The sequence below is a fragment of the Copadichromis virginalis genome, linkage group LG6 (assembly GCF_057382275.1).
Source record: "Copadichromis virginalis isolate Kocher_CV1m ecotype Utaka linkage group LG6, C_Virginalis_male_GT1.1, whole genome shotgun sequence".
Taxonomy (NCBI): Eukaryota; Metazoa; Chordata; class Actinopteri; order Cichliformes; family Cichlidae; genus Copadichromis; species Copadichromis virginalis.
In genome coordinates, this window is record NC_140623.1 from 41648614 (window position 1) to 41674554 (window position 25941).

Sequence of the window (25941 nt, forward strand, 5' to 3'; positions counted from 1 at the left end):
CGTTGCATCGTCTGCAAATGGATTCTGTGGTTAGATGCCACTGAGCATCTACAGCTGATACTTAGTGAGCGAAATGACTCAATTCCTCTGATTCGCCTGCTTTGCTCTCACTTTCAGTCCTGCCAAACTTGCTCATTTGTCCTTGGATTTATTCCTGCATTAGGGGAGCCAGCATGGGTTCTGCCTCAGCTTGTACACGCACACTGGAGCCAAGGCCCCGGCTGGCTCGACTGCCTGGCCTTGAATGACTTCCTGTGTGGGCTAGGTTGAATTCTTGGTCAGGAATGGTATCACGAGGAGACGGATCAAATGCCAAAAGTATCTTGGCCCGAGTGAAGTCTGAATATTTGCTTTTGACCTTCCTGGCGTCTCTTGAAAGCAGCGACCGCAGCGCACACGTCACGTCATTTGATGTTCTGCTGCAGCAAAGCAATCTGTAGATTACTTTGCGTGCTGCATGATTCGATGCTTCTATTAATTGCGTGGGCAGTGATACAACTGTCAATTAACATGTGGGAAAAGGCGTCCAGACTCCCAGGGGACGATGCTTGATCATCTCATTACGGCACCGTTGAGACAAGGTCACCAGTGTGATTAATTTACATCCCTTTACGATGTATTCCTCTTAACAGACGTGTCAATTTCCTCCCTGAAAAGCCTTATCGTCTTTTGTCTTATCATCGTCTAATTTTCCATCTTCACTTTAAATACTGTCAGTGTCTCTTTAAAGAAATGCATCACCAAATGAATTAAATGTAAAATGTCAACATTTGCAAGAGCAATTTATGCGGTGCTTTGATGATACAGGAGAAGAAGGCCTACAACAAAAGAGGGTCAATGTCAGCTCTACATTGATGTCCATGTTGATTAAGCTGCAGCGGAGGTAAAAGGAGCCACTGAAGTGTTTTTCTCTTTTTTTATCACAGCTTATCTAATCATCTTTAATCAAATGCAAATGATGAGAACAGGGAATCTTTAATTCTGAATTATGTGAACAAAGGGAGAAAACATAAGAGCTTGTTAGTTACCACCATCGGTTTGCTCTCCAGGCAGGTCCTAAGGGAGCTTCTTTTAATCTAGCATTGCCTTGGGCATCAGCTACCCAGCCCTAAAGCATCCAAACGGGATGAAATTACACGAAATCAGTGAGCCTAATTCCCTTTGACAAAGTTGACGAGTTCTTTTTTCTCGCCGCTGCCACCGTGTCTTGTCTGGGGATGAAGTTGTTATAAATTTCTTTATAAGCATATTAAACAATTAGCCAAACAGCGGTGCTTCTAACAGCACCAATTTAAATAATTAATCACGTTCAGCAGTAAAGTTCCTCTCGTGTGATGTTTATAGTCCATCTACTGTACATATGATAACAGATTTCAAAGAGATGACATGACAGATTTCCACGACTGTGTTTTCCAGGCTCCAGCTGCCTCTTCACAGCATGACCTCTGCCTTTGTTGTATTAAAACTCCTGACTGTACTTTATTAATACCGCTTGGGGACAAATGCATCTGTCTCTGGGCAAGGCACCGCTTGCAGCGCTTCTCATAAACTTCCCAAAAGTCGATAGTCTTTCGTGCATTACATGAATCAAGTCATTTTTTTTATTACTTCATATAAAAAATATCCCAGGGCAACACAAGAAGTGATACTTGTGATTAAAATTCATATATTCACTCTGTTTGTTTAAATGACCTGCATAGGAAGATGACGTTTCTCTCAACTGAGGCAAGGTTGTTGTTCGGCTCTCCATTCAGCACAGTGAGCCTGTTATGTGCGTGGAGTGATGCGCCGTCTGTTATCAGCAGGACGAATATCCGTGCATTTCTTTTCAGTAATTGTGTCAGGCGTTATCTCCTCTTTATGACAAAGTGCTAAACAGTGATTTATTGACTAAATGCGCATTCTTCACAGGAACATCAGCAGTAACACAATTCTTGTGCAAGTACACAAATTCAACACTGAGCAGGTTTTGTTCCATGCTTTCACACACACAGATATATATCATATGAGATGTGTGCCATTTAGCAATAAGATTATGATATATATGTAAGATTGCTAAGAAGAAAACAGTTCAGTCAAAACTGTTATCATCAAAAGAATATTTTCACTTACAATCGTTTATATTTGGTGATATGGTTCTGTCTCTTCTATGTACATACAGGAAAAGCCAGGGGAAGGGAGACAACACAAACCCCCGAAACAGCATGTAAATAAAACCTGTGGTGGAGGTGGGTTGTAAAGCAGCTTGCAGATGAGCAGCAGCTGCTGGCAGCTTAAACATTTGCATTTGGCAAAGTGCTCACACATTCTTTGGAGCAAGAGGCCACTTGTATTTGCGATCCTATTCTTTTGGTCACTACCAGGAGTTTTGCCTGAACCTTCCTGTCGTGTTCGGATCAAATCTGCCCAGCTCTCTCTTTGCCATAGCAGACTAGTATAAAATCCCCATGACGTGAAAAACGGCACTCCTCCACACTACCATTACATTTGAAAAAGACCCCAAGATACTTGAAATCATCCACTTGGGGAATTCCCAGCTTGAAGTGGTCAATCCATTCTTGTCTGGTCGTGAACTATGACCTCAGACGTGGAGGCGTTAATTCGTCCCAGCTCCTTCGAATGTCGCTTCAAATTGTCCCGGTGTGAGCTGAAGCAATTTGTGGAGCACATTGTTCCCCCCAAAAAAGCCGTGATCCTGAGGTCACTGAAGAGTGAACCTTGGCTGCACTAAAAGTTATGAACAGATTTGGTAACAAAGGGCAGCCTCAGCCAAGTCCAGCATCCACTGGCAGCTTACCAGCAATCCCAGCTAAGCTCTCTATAGGTCATCATCACCATCATTTCAAATAAGATACAACCACTTGGCCAAATCTGCGTTTCCTGGTTTAGGAGAAGATTTCTTGTTTCAAATGGGAGTGATGAGAAAAGCAGCTGTGTAGATGCAAATACGCTGAATACGTGACGTGAGAAGGTAAGGGTATTGTGGCTTTGCATGATAAATCATCGCTCACACGTTAGCGCAGCATTATTTCGCCTCTTACTTCACAGCAAAATGTGACAGTTTAAAACACTGCAATGCTCATTACCAGCAAGTATCCTGTTAATATCTTTCTGAAGCCTTTCATGTCTTCAAATGCGTTAACAGCTCCACACTTGAAAGATTGGCTACTTAATTGCGATAATTTTCATACACAACATCCATCAGATGTGCTGAAAGAAAATGTGCAAGTTGCAAAGAAGGGTAACAACCAATTAGAGGCTGCAAAAAGCCACGTTTCAGGGAAAACACTAGTGGTTAACCCTGAGACTGCATCATCGTCTTCACAAAAGAAACAACAAAACAAAGCTGACAGGTCTGCGGGGATCAAAGAGGCGACAAATGAAGCAGCAGGCTGCAGACTTCCTCAGTATTCCATAACATCTCTGCAAACATCACAAGCACACACAAAATAATCTGCTCCAATGGAAGTGAAAATAGAAAATGCACGTTTTCTGATATCTTAAAAAAAAAAAAAAAGAGGAGGAGGAAATATGAATTTAATGGTGCAACTTTCCTACAGCTTCTAGGTGTCATGGTGGAGAGAAATGAGGTCAAATGAGACCACAGAAGACTGATTATTTACTGATAAGCACCCCCCGATTGGTGAACATTAGCACGCAGTGGTGTGTGTGTATATGCATATATCCTCCCCGGGAACTGCTGCCAGACAGGCCTTGATAAATTCTGATCTTGATGAAGCTGCATTATTTTTAGATTTGTGACAAGTAGCTGAAAACTATGTTTCCCAGGCATGTTTTACTTTTATATTAGCAATAGGCACAAGTGGTGCATTTTCCAAAGGAAGATGTGACAGGCTAATCCACAGAGAGGCGCGTTCCTGACTCAATGATTCCCCATGAGCCTGACAGTTTGAGGCATCTCCAAATGTCGGCAGGTAAAACTTGTTTACATCTTTCCGTGTGTGTATTGCGCTGTTTTTCCTCCCCGAGTCTTCATTGCAGAATTAATTTGTAGATTAAAAGGAAACTTAAATGCGTCTCTGTGGCAACAAACTTTTGTTTGTATGTTTTCTGCTCGAATCTTCTTTTTTCGCAGTAATGAAATGGTGCACAAAGCCCTGTCCCCTGGAGAAATCTGGTCTCACGTGATTACAAAACTGAGATGAGAAAAACAAATAGTTCATAATGCCCTGCAGAACACGAACGCAGCACATTTCCTTCTTTTGGAAGCTTCAGAATATGTGCTAATGCTCTGAATTTCATATTTGTTTATTCTGCCTTCTCACGCCCCAGGAAACGGTAATTGTTGTTTGTATATGCATGTTTGGGAATTCTGATCCATGATGATATTTTCTCTCCTCTATCCAAGGACAATTACCAAACAGTATAGGAGATAACAGTGTTTGCTAGCAGCAAAGGCATACTTTTGATTAAAAAGAAATAATAGGGAGATATTTTAAATACCTAAAGCTTTGCACAGACACAGTTGTTACTGATCCTTACCTCCAGCTACGGCTTCCCTTTGCATGACTAATATTGTTGGACTTTTTCTTTGTACGTCTGAAGGCCTTCTTGAACAACTGTGAGAGACAAACTCGTTTCTTTCTTTGAACTTTGTCCTTCAGTGGAAGCTTGTCGAGTTTATCGCAATTTTGGGACTTGAGCAAAGGATGAATTAAATTTTGATGGTTTGATTGTGGCCAAAGAAACAAAGAAACGAGTTATTTTGTTTTCGTTCAGCCCTGAGCTGAAGTAAAAGTGTAACCTCTTGGAAACTGCAGTGATGCCGTTTGAAAACAGACACATCTGTTTGCTTAGTCTGATCCCCTTTGTGCTATATGATATCTAATGCTGATGAAACAAAAGAGGAAATATATGCGAACCTACACAGTTTCTACAGTTCTAATGAGAAGTCAGTATTTGGTACGAACACCTTTATTGTTCAACACCAAATTGTTATTGTTATTTCTTTAAAAGTCTTCAGTTTTCCAGGCCTCTTGAAGGAGCTTCAGAGCTCTTTGTTTTACAAATAGCTGCAGACACTCTCTGCTGACCTCCTACATACATACTCACAACAATTTTGAAGCTGCATATTTGGATTTTCTTCCCTGTTTCTTAAGGATATGGCTTTCAGATACTGTTCCCTGGGTATAGGTTTATTTTTGGTCCACACAGGACGCACTGCACACTGTACTGAGATGTGCCAGTTTTTAGGCTAATAGCACTCTGGGAATCACCTTCTTGGTGCAAAAACACTATTTTGTGCCTGTCAAACTGTTGCATTTCCTTGGCATAGATTCAACAAAAGAAATGAGAACAAATGAGGTGCTGCAAAATCGGCTCTTTGCTAAGTGGTCTGTTACATGTAGACACAACACTGGTTCATCCCTTGATGAACCAGGTGCTTGTTAATGCTTGACAGGTTCATAGGTCAGTGTTAAGTGGCCTAACGAACAAAACACCTCTGCTCAGTCAACAGGAACAAGCTGAGCAGCTTCATGCCCGTGACATTAGCTTAGCTGTTGTTCTTGTTTTAGTTTCAGTGAGCAAAAGTTACAGCTTGCTGCTTTAGCTTTAGCGCCCACCATAACAATGCCGTTTCTGTTTGTCTTGTTATCTCGAGTCGGGCAGGCAGGGACGGCTGGTGATCCTGAAGCCACATTATTGTATATTCTTGACATATGGCAGCAACTGTTTCATCAGTGGACATCATTCCAGTCATTGTATGGGACACATACTGTACATTTGTGACACCGCCGCCTGTCCAAACGAATATACACCGACATTGTAAGAGATACGATACAGTATTTTGCAAAGGCGTGAGCGTGAGCCTGCATGAAGCTTGTTTTAAAGCTTTTTCCTAATCATTGATTCCTGCTGTAACACCAGCTATGTCCCATCTCCTTCTGATGCCTTCATGCTCTCCTGCACTTCTCCAAACTGTCAGAAGTTAGTGCGTGTCTGTGCAGAGGTGGTTTCTTCTGGCCTTGATGGAGAAGAGACTTGCCTCATCGTAGTATTTACAGTAGGAGAAGCCCACAGGCCTAATTGGCACAGGCAGTGATGGAGCATATGCACTTTCCAGTGGGAGCCCATCTGACAGGGCCGCTCGCTGATGGCAGCCCACACAGTCTCCATATGTGGCAGACAGAAGGGCCTGTACGCACGCTGCCCTTCAACTAATGCAGCCAAGTCATCGGGCTACTACTCCATCCAGAGTTCAGAGCTCTACCTTTCACAGCATGTACACACACAAATATGCATGCGCAAACATGTACACAAGTCACAAGGGACGACTTAGGGATGTAAAAGCTTAACTGCTTCACCTCCCCCAGAAACCAGGCGCGTACACAAACACGCAGCAAAGTGGCTCAGAGATGTTAAAAACATAATTGCATCATTACCCTCACCTTCACCTCCCCCCTTCTCTCCCTCTCCTACACAGAAACAGTGTTGGGAAGTGAAGACGAAAGGAAATAAAGAGAGCGAGTAGAGAGAAAGAAGGAAACTGTGTGGCGCGGCTGTGAATTCAGCCTCCAGCTGGGCAGCTAAATGGACTTGGTCAGTCATTAGCATGCAAAGGTCTAGTCCGGACATTTAAGGTTATTCATTCCCCGGGCCAATTCTCCCCACACTGAAAACAGCCAGCCACTTCCTGAACCGCTCTTAATCAATGCCTTTTTACTAGTTGTTGTCCTGACGGTTATTTTCCACAACACATCCTCGACACCGAAACCCCGCCAGCTGCGGGTCGGCCAAGTGCACCGCACGTTTCGAGTGTTTCAGGGGCTGCAGATGTTAGCGCATACTTAATAAGCCTGATCACAGGAGCCCCAACCTCGCGATGTAATTCTGCTACCCAAGGTGCATCTGTTCTGCTTGTACTCACAGGAACCCCATGCTGGTGGAGCTGTTTCACAAAGTCACACAAGTCATTCGGCGGTTCAGCTGCTGCCTCCGTAACAGGCAGTGCGGAGGTATCAAAGGCAGTCAGGCCGAGGGGAATCAGCTGGATATTGGTCTAGCACAGTGTGGTACGTCTTAAAGGCAACAAGTATAAACTACACAGATTTAAGTTCTTTATGTTAGCGTGTGCAGTGGGAAGCAACACATATCCCTGACAGCAAAGTCAGAGATAAGGATGAACCAGGCCGTCGCAAACAATGCACTACGTGAATAGATATTTAGATATACACAACCGGTAGAGTCGCCCACCTCATATAACTAGACTGCTGCGCCCTGTTACCCACAATGCATAGGGGTTATCTGATAATGGAAAGGTCACGGCAAAATACACAGCTTTATCAAAAGGAAACGGCATGGAAAAGGAAGGACTCAGCACAACTGTTAGAAAACAGAGTATATTAAAGTGAAACCGCGGCGCTCCCTGAGAACATTTTCCTGCCTCTTCTGAGTTTTATCCATTTCAAATATACCTCCAGTCACAAAGTAAACAGAGGCAGAAACATCACATTTTGCTCAAAGGGTAAAAGAAGTAAAGCAGCACGGAAACTCACAATCTGTTTTCCCCCCCAGACTTTAGCTGACCCACTTTTCTTCATTGCTGGCACCTTCGGGGTCTGAGCGGAATAAGGAATATTTATGGCGTTTAGAATCAGCCTTATGCGATTAAGTAATGACTTTGAAACAATTAGATACGATCATGCTAAGCAACTGCAGCGTGTGCAGAAGAAGCTGCTCACACATATGGGTGGTGTTGAAATTAAATTACATTTAAATGTACGCTTCCAACGCCGACACCCCGTGTTTCACAAATCGTCCATGATGGGACAAATAACGTGCTGGAGTTTGTTGTATGCACTTGGAGGCCACGTCTCTTGGGGTGTGCTGTGCTCTGAGGGCTGCTCAGGGAGTCAGACTCTTGCGCACACTTGCTGTTGGATTTCACCAGGGCTGCCCTTTGTTCCCAGTTCTGTTCATAAAGAAATACAGGAAACACGAGACGTCTGCAGAGCTCATGAAGCAGACTGAGGACACGCTAGAGAAATGTAATTTAGTTATGGTTGGCTTCACTGTTTGTGATGGCTAGGATGAGGTTTGCAGACAAGTCACAACTTTGGCTCGGTGATGAGTGACTGCGTCAGGTGAAGGAGATCAGGTGTCTTGTGGTTATTCCACAAAGAGAATGAACATTTGTAGTGATGCTGATATTTTAGCTGCCTGCTGTGGGAAAAACAAAGCTATGCATGAACACAGAGCTTTTAATTTACTTATGATTCAACCTTTACCAGCTGCTAGTGACTGAACAAAGACGATCAGGGTCATAAGTGACAGAAATTGTAAAGCGCTTTGAGGGTCTCGAAAAGCGCTATATAAATGCAATCCATTATTATTATAAATTAGTGTCCTCTTAAGGGGGTCGGGGCTCAGGCTGGCTTGCAAGGGGCCAGTTAAGGTAGTCAGGGCAAAAAAAGGCGGTGAGGTGTTTCGGAAAAGTTCTGCTAAAAGCAGACCTCATGAGGCAGGCTGAGGACACACTGGAGAGATTATGTCTCTCTGCTGACTTGAGAATGCGTCAGTATCTCACGAGAGCTGGAGGAGGTGGTGGAGATTAGACTGCTGCTCCTCTGACCCAAACCTGGATAAATGGCAGAAAATGGATGGATGGATTTAATTTTGGAAATGCTCTGATAAAGTGATTTAGTGATAGCAGTTAATCATACTATTGGCTGGAGTAGTTTAGATAGCATGGGCTCTGTGGAGAAACTCCCTGCTTTCCTCTTCTAATTTAAACCGATTTCAAGCCACATCTGCGGGAGACAAATGGCACAACAGGAAGTGAGTGAGAAAAGATCGCAATCACAATCTCCTGAGCACACCGTCCAACCTATAAAGTCAAACTGCTAACCAGCACAACATGCAAAAGCTGTGTTTGGCTGTACATGTGTTGCCGGTAGTCCCAAAATCCCATTTGAATAAATATAGAAGCAGGTATGGAAATCAGTAGCGCTGTTTGCAAAACATCCTGGTCAGATTGAGTATTTGCTTTTAGCCACTATGTGAAAAGAAACGGATTCATGTGTATTTTCTGAAAAGCTGCAGAGAGCTTGCATTCACTTCCCAGAAAAGTTTCTTTTTTTTCACTGCTCGCTCTCCTGAACCTCTTGAGCAGAAGTGGAGACTCCCACCTTTTCCTGCTCTTTAGGAAAGCAAACACCAGAAGAGTGAGCTGTCCTCAAATGATGTCACTGTAGTCTGAACTGAGCTAACTAACGCTCATCAGCTCGAGTCCACATTAGCATCTGCTAGCATAACGCACCCAAAACTCAAGGCAAGCTGCACAGCAGGTAAACTTGGTTTTGAAGGCAGAGAAAGAACACACCAGGACTTTTTCTGTGTCAGGTCTATGTTATACAGTCACAACAAAAACCTGTGTTTCAGTATACATAAAAATTAGTGTCTGAGGCTGACTTGGTGGAGGGGGTATGACTTATGGCTTCTGCCAAACTGTATTCTTCCTCAAAGCGTTGGTGTCACGCTGCTGCCGTTTGACATGCCACCACTCACTGGATTAATAAGTCTGCATAGGCCACTAATTGCAACGCTTTTTTGTTTTCTAGGTGATTCTGATGCTGACCAAACTATTTGACTTCAACCTCAACAGCGTGACCGAGAGTTCATTATGGAGGTAAGCTTATCACACTACATGAGCTCATGACATTTTCAGAAAAGCCTCAAGCAGAGCAGAGCCTGACACAACAAACTGGTCAAAGGGGACCGAACGCGGTTCTATATACTTCTGATGTTTTTAATACGGGGGTTTGAGCTGCTCCCAGCTCTGTTCGCAGGAATAAGTGAAACCAATTTTCACAAAGTTCTCATAATGTGAATTAATGAAACATTCACAGCCTGAAAAAAAAAGGAAAGGGAAAGAAAGATCTGTTAATTGGCGAGCCTTAACAGCAATGTCCTCGGTTGGTTTTAATGTCTGTGGGCATCAAAAATCCCTCACATGAAAGTCACTAATCACTGCCAGTGGAGCTGGTGGTCTTATCCGGCAAATTACCTCGACCAGCCTTGTTACAAGTGTAGCCTAACTTAAATCACTAGCCTCATTTCAGACTGTAGTCTGATGTAATATTTGCAGATGCCTTTTAGGAAATGGGGTGTATGTAATGTCTGAAAAAGAGTCTCAACAGTCAACTTAAAAATTCAGAAGCTGGGACAGAAGCACATCTTTGTTTGGAGAGAATTTTGACGGTTAATAGCATGAAAACAAAAATGAAGAATCTCTTAATTTTCTGTAATTGAGCCAAGTCTCAGACTAGATGGAAACCAATTTTCTGAAGTTTGCAGAAAACTGAATGTAATTGCTCACCATAACTCGTGCTGCACAAACAAGAATAATCATCAGAGGTTTTCAGTGCATGGCATCTCTTCTTTTGATTTTTTACTTTATTTAAAAGGAAAAAGATTGTAAAGCTTCTGTGTGAATAATTGTGTAAGATCCCTGAAACTGAACTGCAAAAATTAAATGGCGACAAAGCTTCAAAGTGAAATGGTAACAAAAGCTTCAATTTAAATCACACACAGAAAAAAGCCTCATTTTACAGTTTCACCTGTGTGCAAAGATCCAACAGTAGCTTGACGGTTACTGTGCTGGATTCCCAGCTCTGCTGTTGAGCTTTATTCCAAACCACAGAACTGATTTGAAATTCCAGTGGCGATAAGAGAGACTGCGTGTCAGACAGAATTACGAGGGAGACGTGCACAAAACATCCAGAGTATTTCCATTTGATGTAGTGTTGCAGCCATAAAAATATAGCAGCGTGAGTTTGAATGTTTAACTTCATGTAGCTTCAGCAAAGTGTTCAAACAAGCTGATCCTTGTCTTGCGATGATACCGAGTGTCAGCAAGTGTCAGACACAGATTCTTTCTCTGTGATATGTTAAAGAAACAATCAAGTATTTTGTATGTTAGTTCCACTAAATACTGTGAATTTATACTATATTCACTGTAACAATGTAAAGCATCGAGAGCTTGTTCACTGCGTGTGATGACAGGAAACGCCACCCTGCACCTTTCACTTTCCTGATGGACTCAGTTCTTTAAAGAATATCAAACTTTAAAACTCTCAGAGAAGTGCGCCTGTATACCGAGTCATGAAGGTTGGGCTGATTCGAGATGGTACATCTAAATTTGATTTTGTGGGTCTGTTCATTAAATTTCACACGTCCAAGGTTATTTAAAAATCAAACAAACAAAAACCCTGAACAGACTTTGGTATGTTGGTACATTTTTTACCTTCTGTGCTTTCAAAACCTCACTTTGAGTCATCTACATAAAGTCAGGTAAACACAAGAACTGACTAATACTCATTTTTCCTGATACACCACAGACCAGCTTGCGCAGTAAATTAAAGCAATTGGATTACTATAGTTTGTCTAGAGTATATAAATCAGCAGCACGCACTTTAAAAATGCCCACCTGGTTAAACTGTAGTGATTTCCAAATTTGTCATGCAGATTTCGATCTACAGAGCAATACCAGCTGGAAAGCATCTGATATGCTTTCAAGTTTTCAGCATGGCAGTGATCCCAAACACACACAATGTGCCTTGGTGGTATGTTTTGGGTCATTGTCATGCTGGAAGACCCATCCATGACCCATTTTCAGGGTTCTGACTGAGGGAAGCAAGTTTTCATCCAAGAGTTTAAGGAAGGCCAATGGTCAAATCCATTGGCCTTCCTGTGTGGTGAAGCCATTATGTGCCCTTAACAGAAAAACAGCCTAAAGTTTGCACCTCTGTGCTTGACTGTTGCGATGGTGTTCTTTGGGTCATACTACAAATCTTGTCCCAGATGTCCTTGGACAGCTCTCTGGTCTTCCCAGAGTTGGTGGACAGGTTGCAATGGAAGAAACTGATAATTGATTCTGTGGACAGGTGTGTTTTATAAACGTAATGAGTTGAGTGATTGACTGTATGTGTGAGTCACATGGAATTCTGTGATTTCGCTGTATTTCCATGGTTATAGTTATCAAATGATGACATTCCAGTGAATAAACAGAACATTTTGGCATTTGGTTAGAATAAACAATAGTCCTAAAGTAAGACTTGATCGTATTTTGCTCTCCACTTTAGCTTCCACAGTGGCAGAGGCATGGTCATAACCTGAACCATCAAGACACTTCAGGATTCCAGTGGGCCAACGATCCACTTGTACCTCAGTTTCTATAATTCGGTTACATCATAGTAGAGTTGTTCTTCTACATGTGAGTGCAAGGCCAACATTACTGTGCACCAGTCTGCCACAGTTAGTATGCACCTGCTGATCTGCTGTAAGTCAAAATTAAGGAAATCTGGCTTCAGGATTCAAGCCTGTCTGTGTCTTCAGCATCTGCACTGTCATTATCGTCAATTTCACCAAAGTTTGTGGGTTATTTGCTCTGCTCTCCTGCCTCTATGTTGAAGTTATGAACTTTCAAACAGGTAATAGAATATTTCAAGCCTTTTTGAAGTTGAGTGTTGGAGAGTACCAGCTAGCCTGAAAACAGAGGTGAGATTAGTTTTGTTTTCAGCAAATATGTGCGACCAATCATTTGTGTTTGTGTTTCTGTGTGAAAACTTTACAAGTGGACCCCAGAGTGTCGCTTTTGCTGTTTTTTTACCAATGGAAATGTGAAGGATGGAAATTAACTCTGATTCTAAAATGCTTAAATGATTTTTTCGACTGTCTGTCTTTACTCGTGCCGTTTGTGGAGTAAAAAGCCATCTGGTTTGCAGAATAACAACACAGTTTTCCACAGAGACAGCCTCGAGGCTTAAGCTCTTATGCACGGCTATAGCAAATGTACCATTATATGACTGCACGTACCTCATAGAGGATCAAGTGAGGCTGTAGCTTTGTGTCTCAGATCCCGCTACCGCATTACCCTGGTAATGGTGCATCTGCTACTGACGCTTCACTGACATCGTTATAAATCTGATACGTTGGGAAAACAGAGCCTCTTGTAATGGACACATGATTAAAGGTGCATGTGGATAAGCCAGACAGATTGACAGAAAGACAAATGAGTGAACAGATGATGCACATTTTGAGCTAGTGAAGAGGATAATGAGAGTGTAGAACATTAGTGGACAATTTACAGTCAGTGAGATAGAGCGTGGAGCAAAGCCACATATACTACATTTAAGATAGCCCGCTGCTCTGCCGGCAATCCAGAAGATCTTACAGAGTCTGAAGCATCTCTGCCTGCTGCGGCCCCAAATAGCAGCATGAGGTAACAGCTTGAAACTTCATCATGCCGTATATCTGTCATGTGATGTGATGGGTGCTTGTCAACCTGTTATAGCAATAACAGACAAATAAAGTAAAAGCCTCACACTGATGTGCCTTGATATAACTAGATGTTTTTCTATGTTTGTTTTCACTTCATTTATTGATACAGAAGGCTTGAAGGGAGTCTTAAAGACCCAAATGCCTGGTCCCAAATAAGGACTTGGAATTTTTTTCTTCCTTTTGTCCAGTACTGTCTGTTATGGTCAGTGATGGGAATAATGGCGTTACAAGTAACGGTGTTACTTTTTTCAGTAACGAGTAATCTAACTAATTACTATTTCTATCGTTACAACGCCGTTACAGTTACTAACAAGAAAATGCGGTGCAGTCGCGTTACTATTTTTCAACAAACAGACTTCAGTTTACAGCATTTTATATCAGTTGCACAGAAGTAGCTGTCTATGTAAGTAATCTGGGCGCTACAGCTTTAAGCAGCTGCGCGCGCTCCTGCGGGCGGCGATCACTTTTTGGCACAAACACCTGGCGCAAAGGGGGTAAAACAATCGCATGAGTGCTGCTGTTTGACTGAGGAAGAACAAAGTAGTCGTGGCAAGCCAATCACATGACCACTTTAAGATGACAAAGCAACAAGGTGATATATACCAGTTTATAAATTGTGTTGATAGGCCACTAAAACCAGAGTCATGATAAACAATATATACGTGGCGTTTTTTCCTCAATAGTTTTGCCACGTTTAACGTCTAAGGACAGCGCTAGCAAGCCCTCTCTGCACCATGTCAACCAATCAAAAATGATATGGCAACATGACATTTGGTTGTTTAGGAAGAGGGGGAAGTTTTAAGAGTGAGAGAGAGACAGAGACAGACAGCAGAAAAAGAGACCTGTCAGAGCTGCAGGTATCAGGCTGTGATGTTCTCCTTTATAATCAACAGAAATTTTTGGAGTGGCACAAATAATTTGTGTGGCATCTTATTGAATGTGGAACAGCTGATTGTTATGTAAATAGTTTGAAATGGTTATTTAAAAAAAAGGGCAAAAGGTAAATGGCTGCAAATAACTTTGTTTGCAAAACTTGTGCGTATGATTTTAAAATTGACAATTTATATTTGCATTTAAAGTTATGAAATATGATTCAATAAACATTTTGTGGTTGTTACAGTAAAAAATATAACTTTTTTTACTATGATTTTATGTTTTTTGTCTGCTTTTAGATCAATTGTGTTAATACATTTGTTATGGCAAATGCAGATGGACCCAGGGAGCAGAACGCACAGAGGCAGAGTTGCGGTGAAGACAGTTTATTTACAGTGAGGGGGGGTATTTACAAGGACAAAGTATATCCAACAGTGTATGAATGGGGACGTGGAGCCAGGACGTGCAGGTGATGGAAACACACACAGGTAGTGCACTCGATCTAAAAAAGGAGAGGGACGAGAATTAGGAGGGTTTTGCCCGATAACCGAGAAAAGCTTAAAGTAAACTTTACAGAGAGTTGGAGCGCTTACTTGGTACTGTTTAATGCCAAAACCTCCAGACGGAAAACAAACCAGTCGAGGCAAAAATCCTAGGGAGGAACCAAAACTCCTTACAGTCACCAGAAATAATCCAACGGCTCCAGCAGGCAGGGGCAGAATTTCAGACTCTCCAAAAACGCCAATACTCCGACACTAGTCTTCTGTCAGGTAGCTCCTAAAGAACACTTCTGAAGAATGCAGCTGATGAGTAACAGGTGTGCCAGGTTCAGTGACTCACTGCCCCGCCTACAAAAAGGGAGGCACCAAAAAAGACATACAGACAAAAAACACCACATAACCAGAACCCAACTCCTAACACCAGTATGTCAAAATGAAAACATAACTGTAAATTCAGACACGTGAGGTTGTGCTGAAAAGGATGATACCAAACAAGGCAAAGGAAATAGTTTTTAAAGGTGAAATATAGAGGTACAATTCAAAAGTAGTTAAAAATGGCCAATTATACCCTGGACTCCAGAGGGTTAAACATTTTTTTAAAGTAATGAAATAGTTACTTTTCAAGTAATTAATTACTTTTAGAATCTTGTAACTCAGTTACTAACTCAGCTACTTTTTTGAAGAAGTAACTAGTAACTATAATTAATTACTTTTTCAAAGTAACAACACCCAACACTGGTGATGGTCATTAACAAGTGGTGATTATTCAGCTGAGGGGGGCAACATGCACCACTTCTGTTTACATATTAACACTGTTGCTACAAATGTTTAACATCTATGAGCTTTGGTACAAAATACTGGAAATCAGCAGACACAATCAGCTGGTCTTGGGTTTCCATAGCTGTGGGCGTCATCTACAAGAAACAAACAAAAAATCTGGATGGAAATTGTAATGTAATTTTCTTTTTGAACAACCAGTGTATTGTTGTGTTTACAGATCTATGGTTTTATTATTATTCTTCAGTCACCCTTCCCACTCACTATGTGTTAATAGACCTCTCTGCACTGAATCATACTTGTTAATATTCCACAGCATGTCTTTATCCTGTCTTCCTTCTCTCACCTCAACCGGTCGCAGCAGATGGCCCCGCCCCTCCCTGAGCCTGGTTCTGCTGGAGGTTTCTTCCTGTTCAAAGGGAGTTTTTCCTTCCCAATGTCGCCAAAGTGCTCATAAGAGGTCATGTGATTGTTGGATTTTTCTTTGTATGTATTATTGTAGGATCTACTGTACAATATAAAGAACCTTGAGGTTACTGTTGTTGTGATTTGGCGCTTTATAAATAAAATTGAATTCAACTGAAAAAACTGAATTGCCAAACACTGATCTGGACCTTTGAATTTTGTTCGCACAAAGACAAGTAGCAGTGGCCTTCATAGTTTTAGAGCCTCTGTTGCAAAGTAGATCTAAAATGATTTTTTTACCACAAAAAAAAATCTTAAAAGTTTTTTTTTTTCAGGTCTATCATTTCATAAAATACAGCAAAAACATGTTAAAGTATCAAATATAAAACAAAGTATCAAATATTCATGGCACACAACAGAGTTTAATTATTTTCATCGATTAATAATGTTGATAATAGACTGTCTCAGCTTTATTATGATTTTCAAATATGGTTTGCAGTTCTATTTTTCTTGGTTAATGATTACCCAAAAATGTCTGTTTTGATAATTAAGGTTTCTGACCCCCGACCAAGCAGACAATCCTCTAAAGCGAAGGCTGGACTGCCAACAAAGCTGAACTCAAACTTAAACACATTAAGTCTGTGACAATTTCACAATTACAAGTCCTCAATTAATGAGGTCGGAGTCTATCCAAAGAGATGCTTGTGAGAATTATTAATAGCGCATGTTCCACATCATCACACCAGAGAGGAATTAGAAACTAATCAGCAACATTACAACAAACAGCCAATAAACACTGATAATAATCCTTCAGAAATCCTCAACTTATCCAATTAAAGATTGAGCATAAGGCCCAAACACCATATAGTAACTTTAGCTTGTATTTAAAATGTAGACACCCTCAAGACGGCTTCAAGTGGCCACTACAGGAACTGCACTTTCTGGGACTTTCAGTTTGGTGTTTCAGCCCTGATGCTGCCGCCTGGTAAAAACAGTTTTTTGTTTTTAGTTACAATTCCAGGTTCATTGACCTTCTCCGATGGTGAGTGTCGGTGTTCCAGGAATTATGTACTCCTCTGTGTTGTTTCCAGTGTCTAGTCATCTGAGCCTTGAAATGTGGCCTCACACCATTGTGTCATCTTTCAAAGGATCATAAAGTCGGCACATTTACACACTCAGAATTCAGAAGCCCAAATAAAAGAGCAGAGATTTAATATAATGCTCTCTAAAGTAATAATTTCTTGCCACTGTAACTCAGCTGGATTACTATTCTGACGATATGCAGTGGTAACATTTTGCCTGTGAATTTCAAACAGATTTATGGATGTTTTCCTCTGCAGAGCTTAAGTTTCTGGCACAACTTTACCTACTTCAGACGTCTGCCAACATACAGAGTATGTGGAGTTCAAAGCTTCAGTGATACTTGTAGTATATAGAACAGCTTTATTGTTTAGCTAATACATTTCTGCTTGTGGATTTCACCAGGGTCATCAAACGCACCAGGGTGCTTTTTGGACAGTCCGTATCACGCAGAAAGCCATATTATTTCTCAGATAATTCCATTAAAATGCTCCAAAAGGCATTGAAATCACAAACATGGTTGAGATGTCCAGTCCAGTGACCCAGGTTAGTAGAGGTGAAGTCTAGCTAGCAGCTGCAGCTGCCTGTCAGGACACCTGTCAGTCCCACAGCTTAAAGATGAGGGCAGAAGCCATCCAGGGAGTCCAACATGTTTTGTTTGTGTGCTATAAAACTGCAAAGTTGGACATTTGAAGATGAGAAGTAGGGATGACTCACTTTTGCAGCCAGTCTCAGGTGGGCAGATAAATGAGCGTCCTTAGTTCAGGCTCAGAAAACATCTTTAGGTTTCAAAAACGAGCATCAGCAACTCAGCGAATCACTCTCTGTCATTGCTATTTACTGTGTTTAAATCACACCAAGGGTCCGTTGCAAGTTTTGAGTGAAAACTACATTCTGTGTAAATTAAAGAAAATAAAGCCCTGCTTTTGTTCATCTGTACAACTGAAATTAGAAACATCCTTTTCAGAGTGATTCTGGAGAAAGTGCAGTTATTATTTCTGGGCTGGACTATTGAAGTTCATTATTTGCAGGTTTCTCTAAAAACTCCCCGAAAAGCCTTCAGTTAATTTAAAAAGCTGCTGCTACAGTTCTCACAGAGACTAGAAATTACATTTCTCCCATATTGGCTTCTCCTCCTTGTTAAATCCAGAATTTAATTTAAAATCTTTCTCCCCACAAACAGTGTCTCAAATAATCAGGCCCATCATATCTTAAATGATCTCACAGATCATATTCTCCCAACAGAGCTCTTCACTCTCAGACTGTTGGCTTACTGGTGGTTCAGAGGGTCTCTAAACATAAAGTGGGAGGCAAAGCCTCCAGCTATCAGATCCAGATTCCAGTCTGGATTTGGGAGACAGACCTTCTCTCTCTTTTTAAGATTGCATTCACAACTTTCCTTTTTGATAAAGCATATAGTCAGGGCTGGATTGGGTGACCCCAGATCATCGGATAGTTATTCTGCTATTGGCTTAAGCTGCTGGAGGCTTCCCATGATGCACTGAGCTCTTCTTCTCCACTCCCCTTTTTCACTCTCCACGTGTTGACTGCTGCAAACCATCATTAGTAATTACTGAACTGGCTAACTCCCCCTCGCCTCACCCCCAACCAGTCACAGCAGATGGCTCTCCCTCACTAAGGTTTCTTCCTGTTAAACGGGAGTTTTGTCCTCAGACTGTTCTTGCTCATAGGGGATGATCTGATTATTGGATTTTCACTCTAATATTGTAAAGCCTTTACCTTGTAACATAAATAGCCTTAAGATGACTTTAGATGAACCGGCGCTATATAAATAAAACCTTGTGATTGTGACATGCCAGCAGCTTTGAAGAACAGGAGATGTGGACACCCTGGGAACGAGAACAGGCTGCTCTGTCCTTATTCAGTGGGTTCCAGCAGCATGAATATATTCTCAAGGTGGAATCAGTTTAATGTGATCCTTTCTTAAGGGGGTGTGCATGTTGGTATAAACAAAAGGTTTAACTGAAAAGTAACTTTTCTGTCCAGAGCGTCAGACTGTTCTTTTCTTGCCCTAAAAAACACCAATCCTGCCCGGTGCAGCTTTAAGTGTGGAAGTTTGCCACCAGCCCTGATGGGCAGTAACATGATGGAAAGGGACTGCAGATATAGAGCGAGGGAGGAAAGGCTATGATTCAGTCTGCTACTCAAAAGATATACTGTGCAAGCGCGCTGAAGGTTTCATAAATTCATCTTGGATCGTTCAGCTCAGCTGCCATTTGTCCAGTGTTTCAAAGGGTGCCGCAGAGTTTAAGCGCGCTAATGCAGCGAGTGACCTCACGTTAACTATCCCGGGACGCCTGCAGTTCTCCATCCTCTGAACCGCTATTAATCAAAATCCCCACGGAGGATGTAAATGTCTAGTGGCTGCGTATCAACTTATACTATACTCTGAAAATTCTAATTGAAACTCCATCTAATAAGTCTGTTAATATGCAGCTGTAGACATAATTTTAATCTGTTTTAGAGAGAAAGTTAAAAAAAGAACCGTTGACTAAAGGAGGTTTGAGGCTTTTAATCGAGCGTCTGTGTGTAAGAGTGTGTTTCAAGATTTAATGGGGAGGAGTTCGGTCATCCTCCCAGCATATCCCGAATCCATTTTCCTCACTGAGCCATATCGCCGTAATAGGACTGATATCATTCTGGTGTCCTCGCACGGCGTTTCATTAATTCCCCCTTTGTTTAACCCAGCGTGTGGACGGTGTGGAGCTGCTCACCTGCAGCCCCTGAGGAGCTAACGTCCTCACAGCACAGAGCGGTCAGAGCTGCTCTTTACATACACGCAAAACCAGCCAACAGCATCTGAGAAGTCCCCACCGAGACAGTTTCGCTCAGAATTATCGTCCTTCAGAAACTATCATTTTTCATTTAACGCAGCTTCCATCTTCCTGGGATCTGCTGGGGCTGCGCCATTTTATTGCTTCATGTTCAGATTCACCGGGCCCTAAATCAAGTGATTCTGTGACAGGAGCCGATCAATAGACCGATGATGTCATTGTCCAGCGGTCTTAGGTGTTGATGGTTTCTGATAAATGACGGAAATGACTCCCTCCAGAAGAGCTCATCGGATGGGAAAGCATTTGCTCACCATGGAAACTAGCCCCAAGAAAATCTCAAAGGGTTACCGAGTGAGACAAAATTGCCAATTTCCCATGAATATTTCTATATTTTCACGGCTGGTTGTAAACTTCAAGTGTCGCTCTCTCAGAAATCGCCAAACCCTTTAAACAAGGACTTCAGTGTGGATTTAACGGCGCCACAGAAAACACGCCGGTCAGAAAAACTCCCACATCAGTCGATGTAAGTGATTGCTTTATTTGAAGTCACTCAAGACATTCTCCGGTGTCTTTGCTGCCTTTGAAAGATTTGTATGCTTTTGGGCTTTTTCTCTATCTTCATGTGGAATTAGAATAGCTCCTTGATTGAGCCCCAGGCCTCTCAAAATAAATTAGAGCTGACAGCTCAGATAAGTCGCTCAAACTTTCAGAGATAGTCTGAAATGCAAAAATACGACAGAAGACAAATTTCGCATTAGCACTTTGACCAACATTTGAATATTTTAGCCGTCATTTGAAGATTTAACGGGTTTATAACTCTCTTCTATGTAAATGAGGTTTAAGAAATGATGAAGTGTCTCTGCTTGCCAGTCATGTCAGACAAGATATCTGTTTTTTACTGAATGCAGTTCAGAGGGTGGCGTGAAATACGCTGGAATAAAGGGAACTGAAGTCAGGATAGGCTGGCTCTTACTAGCTTCTTTGAGTGAACGCATCGATCGCTCAGCGAGAAAATAAATCAGCAAGTTCCTCAGTTTTCCTTTCATATTTGAGGACAATCTGGCTTCAGTTGACTTAAGAATTTAAACATGTATAATTGACCTGGGGAAAATACAGCTCCATTTTATTTTATTCATAATTTCTGCAGAACTCAGATTTCTGTGTTTGGCTCAGCCATGCCACACAGACACGTGTGAGCCACTTCTGACCCTTCAGTTCACTCGTGGGCTTGAATCCTGTGTCAAACTGTGACATTTACCCCACAGTCATGTGAGAAAATGTAAAGTGGAAGTTTTGAGTCTTTCATCTTTGTCATTATGGCTTCAAAATGATAAAAAAGATGAACTGATGGTTGTAGCATCCAGAGCATGCACAGGTAAGTGAAATTCAGACAGACATTTGAAATAATGATTTAGTGGATAGCTGATGGTGCTGACATGATTTTGTGGTTTTTATTTATTTTCTGTGTTTGTTTATAGCGTTTAGTTCTTTGACAAATTTGCAAATTTGATGCCGCTGTTCACAGTAAATAGCATCCTTTTTGCTGATATGTTGGCATCGACCAGTCTGATCTTTGTCCAAGATCATTTTAGAAATTGTTTTCTGGAGGCTGAATCCTGTTTTAGCTATTAATGGCTCCTTTTTCTGAACCAACAGCCTTAAAAATCGAATTATTAACCTAAAGGTTTTGAAGCATTTCAATCTGTTCCCAGCGCATACACACAGCTGTAAGCAGCAGTGTAAGCTTTGAGCTTAGCATATTTTATGAGCCACAGATTAACAATATTCCTTTGATATACTGATAAGCATACCTGCATTACTTTGTAACTGATAAAATCTTATAACCTGATGATTCTCAATCAAGTTTGGGAGCCTTCCTGTTCCTGTTCTTGCCCCATTAGCCTGCACGTAGTGAAACAGTGTGAGAGTTCTCAGCATTATCTCATCCTCATTTCTGCTACTTTCAGATCTTATAATAAGAAAACTTTGGCTTCTAAATTATGCCTAATAAGTCACACAGTATTTATACATAAGGTTGTGCAGCAGGTTTGCGTTTGCTTCATACCACTGAATTCTGTTCCAAGACTGTATTTTTAGTTCTTACCATAGTTACAAGTATTAGTGGGAATTTGAACATCTTGATATTTTTTTTTTATAAGCTGGAAGTTGCAGTTTCTCGTCATCTCTCGAGAGAATTCTGAGCAATAGTCATGTGAACATCAGTGAGATGTTTTCTGACTTTTCTGTGCTGGGATAGTAAAGGCATGAGGCAAAACGTGACGTGGTAGTGGCAATGTAATAATGATGTGTAATCCTCACACCGTTGCGTGTTTGTGTGTTTACAGCTTAATTAGATGTTACTGCTTCCGTGGTAACTGAAGTGCAAATGAGGTTGAAAACATAGTTTGTCAGCCGTTGTGCTACCCAGTTACTATATGCAGAATAAGGAGTGACTGTTTCCAGTGTCTGTCACACACAGCTGCTGTTAATCTTTAAGATAACTTCACCTTTAGCTGATTAAATATGGAGAGAAATTTGCTCAAAAGTGTTATGAATGCATATAATATGATCCACAAGCATATAAACAAAGATTCACAAATATGTGCAGTGATTTGTGTGTAACTCACAGAGTCTATACAAAAATACAAAGCAATGTGATCAAATGCGTTCATAAATAGTGATTATTTACACGTAATTATTTAAGTCCAGCTTTACGAATCAGATATTTTCTCCTTCAAAAACTCTTCTGTGCATAAAAATGTCTAAAACTACACGTAACATCCCTCTCTGGAGTGTTCAGGATCAGCTAACGTCAATGTTAGCCTGCTCTTAACAGGGACCAGTAAGATTAACATCACAGTGTTGTTATCTACAGTGTAGCTTATTTCTATATTCAGAATATACAGAGGTTGGTTAGCGTATACTCCCTCCAGAAGGACTCACAAGTAGAGCAGGGCGCCAAAAATATTTATCACGATGTACATTTGAAAATTTGCGATAATGATATAACTGACGATATAATTGACACTAGACAAAATACTTCACAACTCCACAACTTTATTAGTGCAAAAAACCCATCAGTGTATTTTCACTTAAACAAGCAGCTGTTTTATGTGCATTAAAGTTATATAAAAATGTAACAGTGCAAATGCAAATTTCTTGCTGACAGTTTAACCAAAAGGGATTTCCAGTGGAAACTGGCCGACACATCCTCAGCATAACCATGTAGAATATCCACAAAACTTAAAAAGAGGTTATACACACACACAATACGGTAATATTATGTTGAAGCACAGTACGTATCACTCCGCGAGGCTCCGCCTACGATAGCCGTAATGCTCCGACAATCCATCAAGCGGTGCGGCTTCGTAGCTTAGCAAAGTCGTACTGAAACATTTGACAGATTTTCGAGCGCCGTGCACATAAAATCGTTTCGAGGTCAGTAAACACAGCCAGAGTTCATACATAAGGCACACGGGATTATAAGGGGCTCTGTCGACTTTCAGAAAAATCAAAGGATGATTTTAAGTGTGCCGTATTTTCCATACAACATGGTAATAACGACGGCCCGCTAGCATGCGCTACCAAAAATAGTGCTTTGTTGTGTATCTGATGGACGAAAGCTGAACCAGTTCCACACCACTGAAGTTGCAGCATTTTTACAAACCAGTTCTGGTTCATGTTTCATTCAACGATCCGCTTTCGCCCTCCTCATTCTCCGTCGCCGCCGTGCCTTTTTCCGCCATGTGCGTATGAAAACAAAGGCACGCGCGTTTTACCCATAATCTATCGCGATATTTCATTTTCTCATCATTGGCCAACATTATACCGGTATTACTGTGAACGGTATGATATGGCCCAGCCCCACTCACAAGCACACGGTCCAAGGATGACCCACAGAGATGTACAGCCATGGTGTTCCCTCATCTGCAGCCGTGCACTGACTCCCTCTTCCTAGCAGGTTATTGTGTAGTGTTTATAATTGGTAAAATTGTGTTTTCTACACTCAAAAAAAGGAAATTGGGTGGTTGTTACATTTACAAAAATCACATGACATCCTAAACCACAGGAAATTCACTGGAGTTCTAAGAGGCAACCCACCACACACACCACGTGTATGCTATCGCTATTTATTGTGGTTTAACCCCTCAAGGACAAAAATGTAAAGAAAATTCTGTATTGAGCCTTGTAATCATAGCTTTCCTACTTTTGTGAAGCCTGTATTGAAAGCTCGGTGGCGCAGTTATTATTAAAAATGGTTGTTTGCCTCTCTGTGACAGACTGGCGACCTGTCCAGCGTGTACCATGCCTCTTACCTTTTCACACCTGGGATAGGCCCCACCCCCTGCAACCCTGATAAAGATAAAAGAATGGATAGAGGGAATGTTGTTGTAAATCCATTAAACATTTATGTTAAACAGACTCTAGACATTGTTGAACACGTGACCAAGTAGCATTGGGGTAAAAGTTATAGAACAGTGTTGGGATAAAGTGAGAAAATTGTGAAGGATTAAAATATTCCAAGAGCTCGACTTACTTCATCTAAACATGTTTCAGTCACATTTTATCAGTAACAAATGCACAGGTTTATTGCATATGAATGAGTTCTGTTGATTTAAGTTGTTTAAGTTTCTGCCAAAGCAAAACACAAGTGCGTAACCAACGTCCTTGACTGAACTGAGTAAATCCAACATGTTCTTTTTTCCAGTGGAGTGATGAGCTGTTCTGTTTATTTAGAAAAAACAATGTCTGTTTTATTAAACTGAGGAACTGTGTAAATATGTGTGCTGAGCTTTGACAGTGATAACACACACCGACACAAGGTATATGTCAGCTTTTTATAAACATTGTCTGTATATTTTGTAAGTTTTGTCTTTGTTGTTTTCCTTTTAATGATACGGGCTAATTTTGTCTGAAATTAAACAATAATAATAAACAACAAAAAGATAAGAAAAAGAAAAACAGTGCAAGAAGAGAGGAAGCCCAGATGTCCCAGATTTACACTGGGATTTCAAAGCAGCTTACATTTGTTGATCTGTACGAAGCTCACAGCGGGAAAATTTGTGTCAAAATCCTGCGTGGACATGCGACGTCGTCTCTGCGTATCAGGCGATTGGTGCACACACACCTGGCGTGTAGTTTTAGACTTTTGTATGCACAGAAGAGCTTTTGAGGGAGAAAAATATCCGATTCGTGAAGCTGGACTTAAATAATTAAACGTAAATAATCACTATTTATGATTTTTAATTGATAAAGTCATTTGTAAAATACGTGTGATCAAAGTGCTTCGTTTGTGGGTTGGAGCATGAGCCTGTGAATCCTCAAAAGTTACACACAAATCACTGCACATATATGTGAATCTTAGTTTATGCTTGTGGATTGTATCATATACATTCGTGTTACCTTATCGTAGCAACAGTACAGCAACACAACAAAGACTCAAATCAAATTTAAAAAGTTTAAGCGTGATCTTGTATCAAAATGTAAAATAGTCAGAAAAATGTGTTCTATTTTTGTGGACGTCTACACAAATGCACCTTTTTTGACATCACAACTTTGAAACTGCTCACTGGAATTATGTTTTGTACGTGCAGCATTTATGCTCTTGACTTATTATTGGTTTCCCTGGAAACCAAGAACAATGAAAGTTTATTGTAACACAAACCATGATCATTTTGTAACCCCAAGCAAGTAATATATTTCTTAAACCTAGTTGATTAGTTTTTATTTGGTAATTTGAATGTTTATAACCAAATACTTCTAGTATTGCATCGCTCCAAACATCTAATTCTAAATGTATAAATGTAATCGAGTAGATGTTTTTTGTGTTAATCTAACTATAGTTTAACAAAAAACAAATTAAAACATAACTGAAGTGCAGAGAATATAAAGAAATGAAAAACACAAAAGAGAGTTTTATAAAAATGCGTTCTGTGTTGGGCCTCGCTGATTCACACCCTCCTGTTTCCAAACGTGAACATCTCTGCCATCATCTTTTTCCTGATTAAAACAGGAATCAGGTTCACAAGTCTATAGATTAAATGTACTGAGTATGAACTATTCCACAAACTGATGAAAGAATACAGGGAAATTGGAAAAATGTTTCATATCTCTACCAACCAACCTGCAACCAAGAAAATGCAACATCAGTGCAAATTTATACCAAAGAAACTGGAAAAAGGTTGGGTTTGAAAAGGAAACCTCTAAAC

At 40.9% G+C, this 25941-nt stretch overlaps 1 protein-coding gene across 7 annotated transcripts in view; it reads left to right on the forward strand.

Annotated features, from left to right (window-relative positions):
• sorcs1 (sortilin-related VPS10 domain containing receptor 1) overlaps positions 1–25941 on the forward strand; it is a 194768-nt gene that overhangs the window by 77168 nt on the left and 91659 nt on the right. For all 7 annotated transcript variants that reach the window (XM_085460487.1, XM_085460488.1, XM_085460489.1 and 4 more), the window contains exon 2: positions 9582–9649. In XM_085460487.1, the coding sequence (XP_085316613.1) occupies positions 9582–9649 (68 nt within the window). The remainder of the gene's footprint in view (positions 1–9581; positions 9650–25941) is intronic.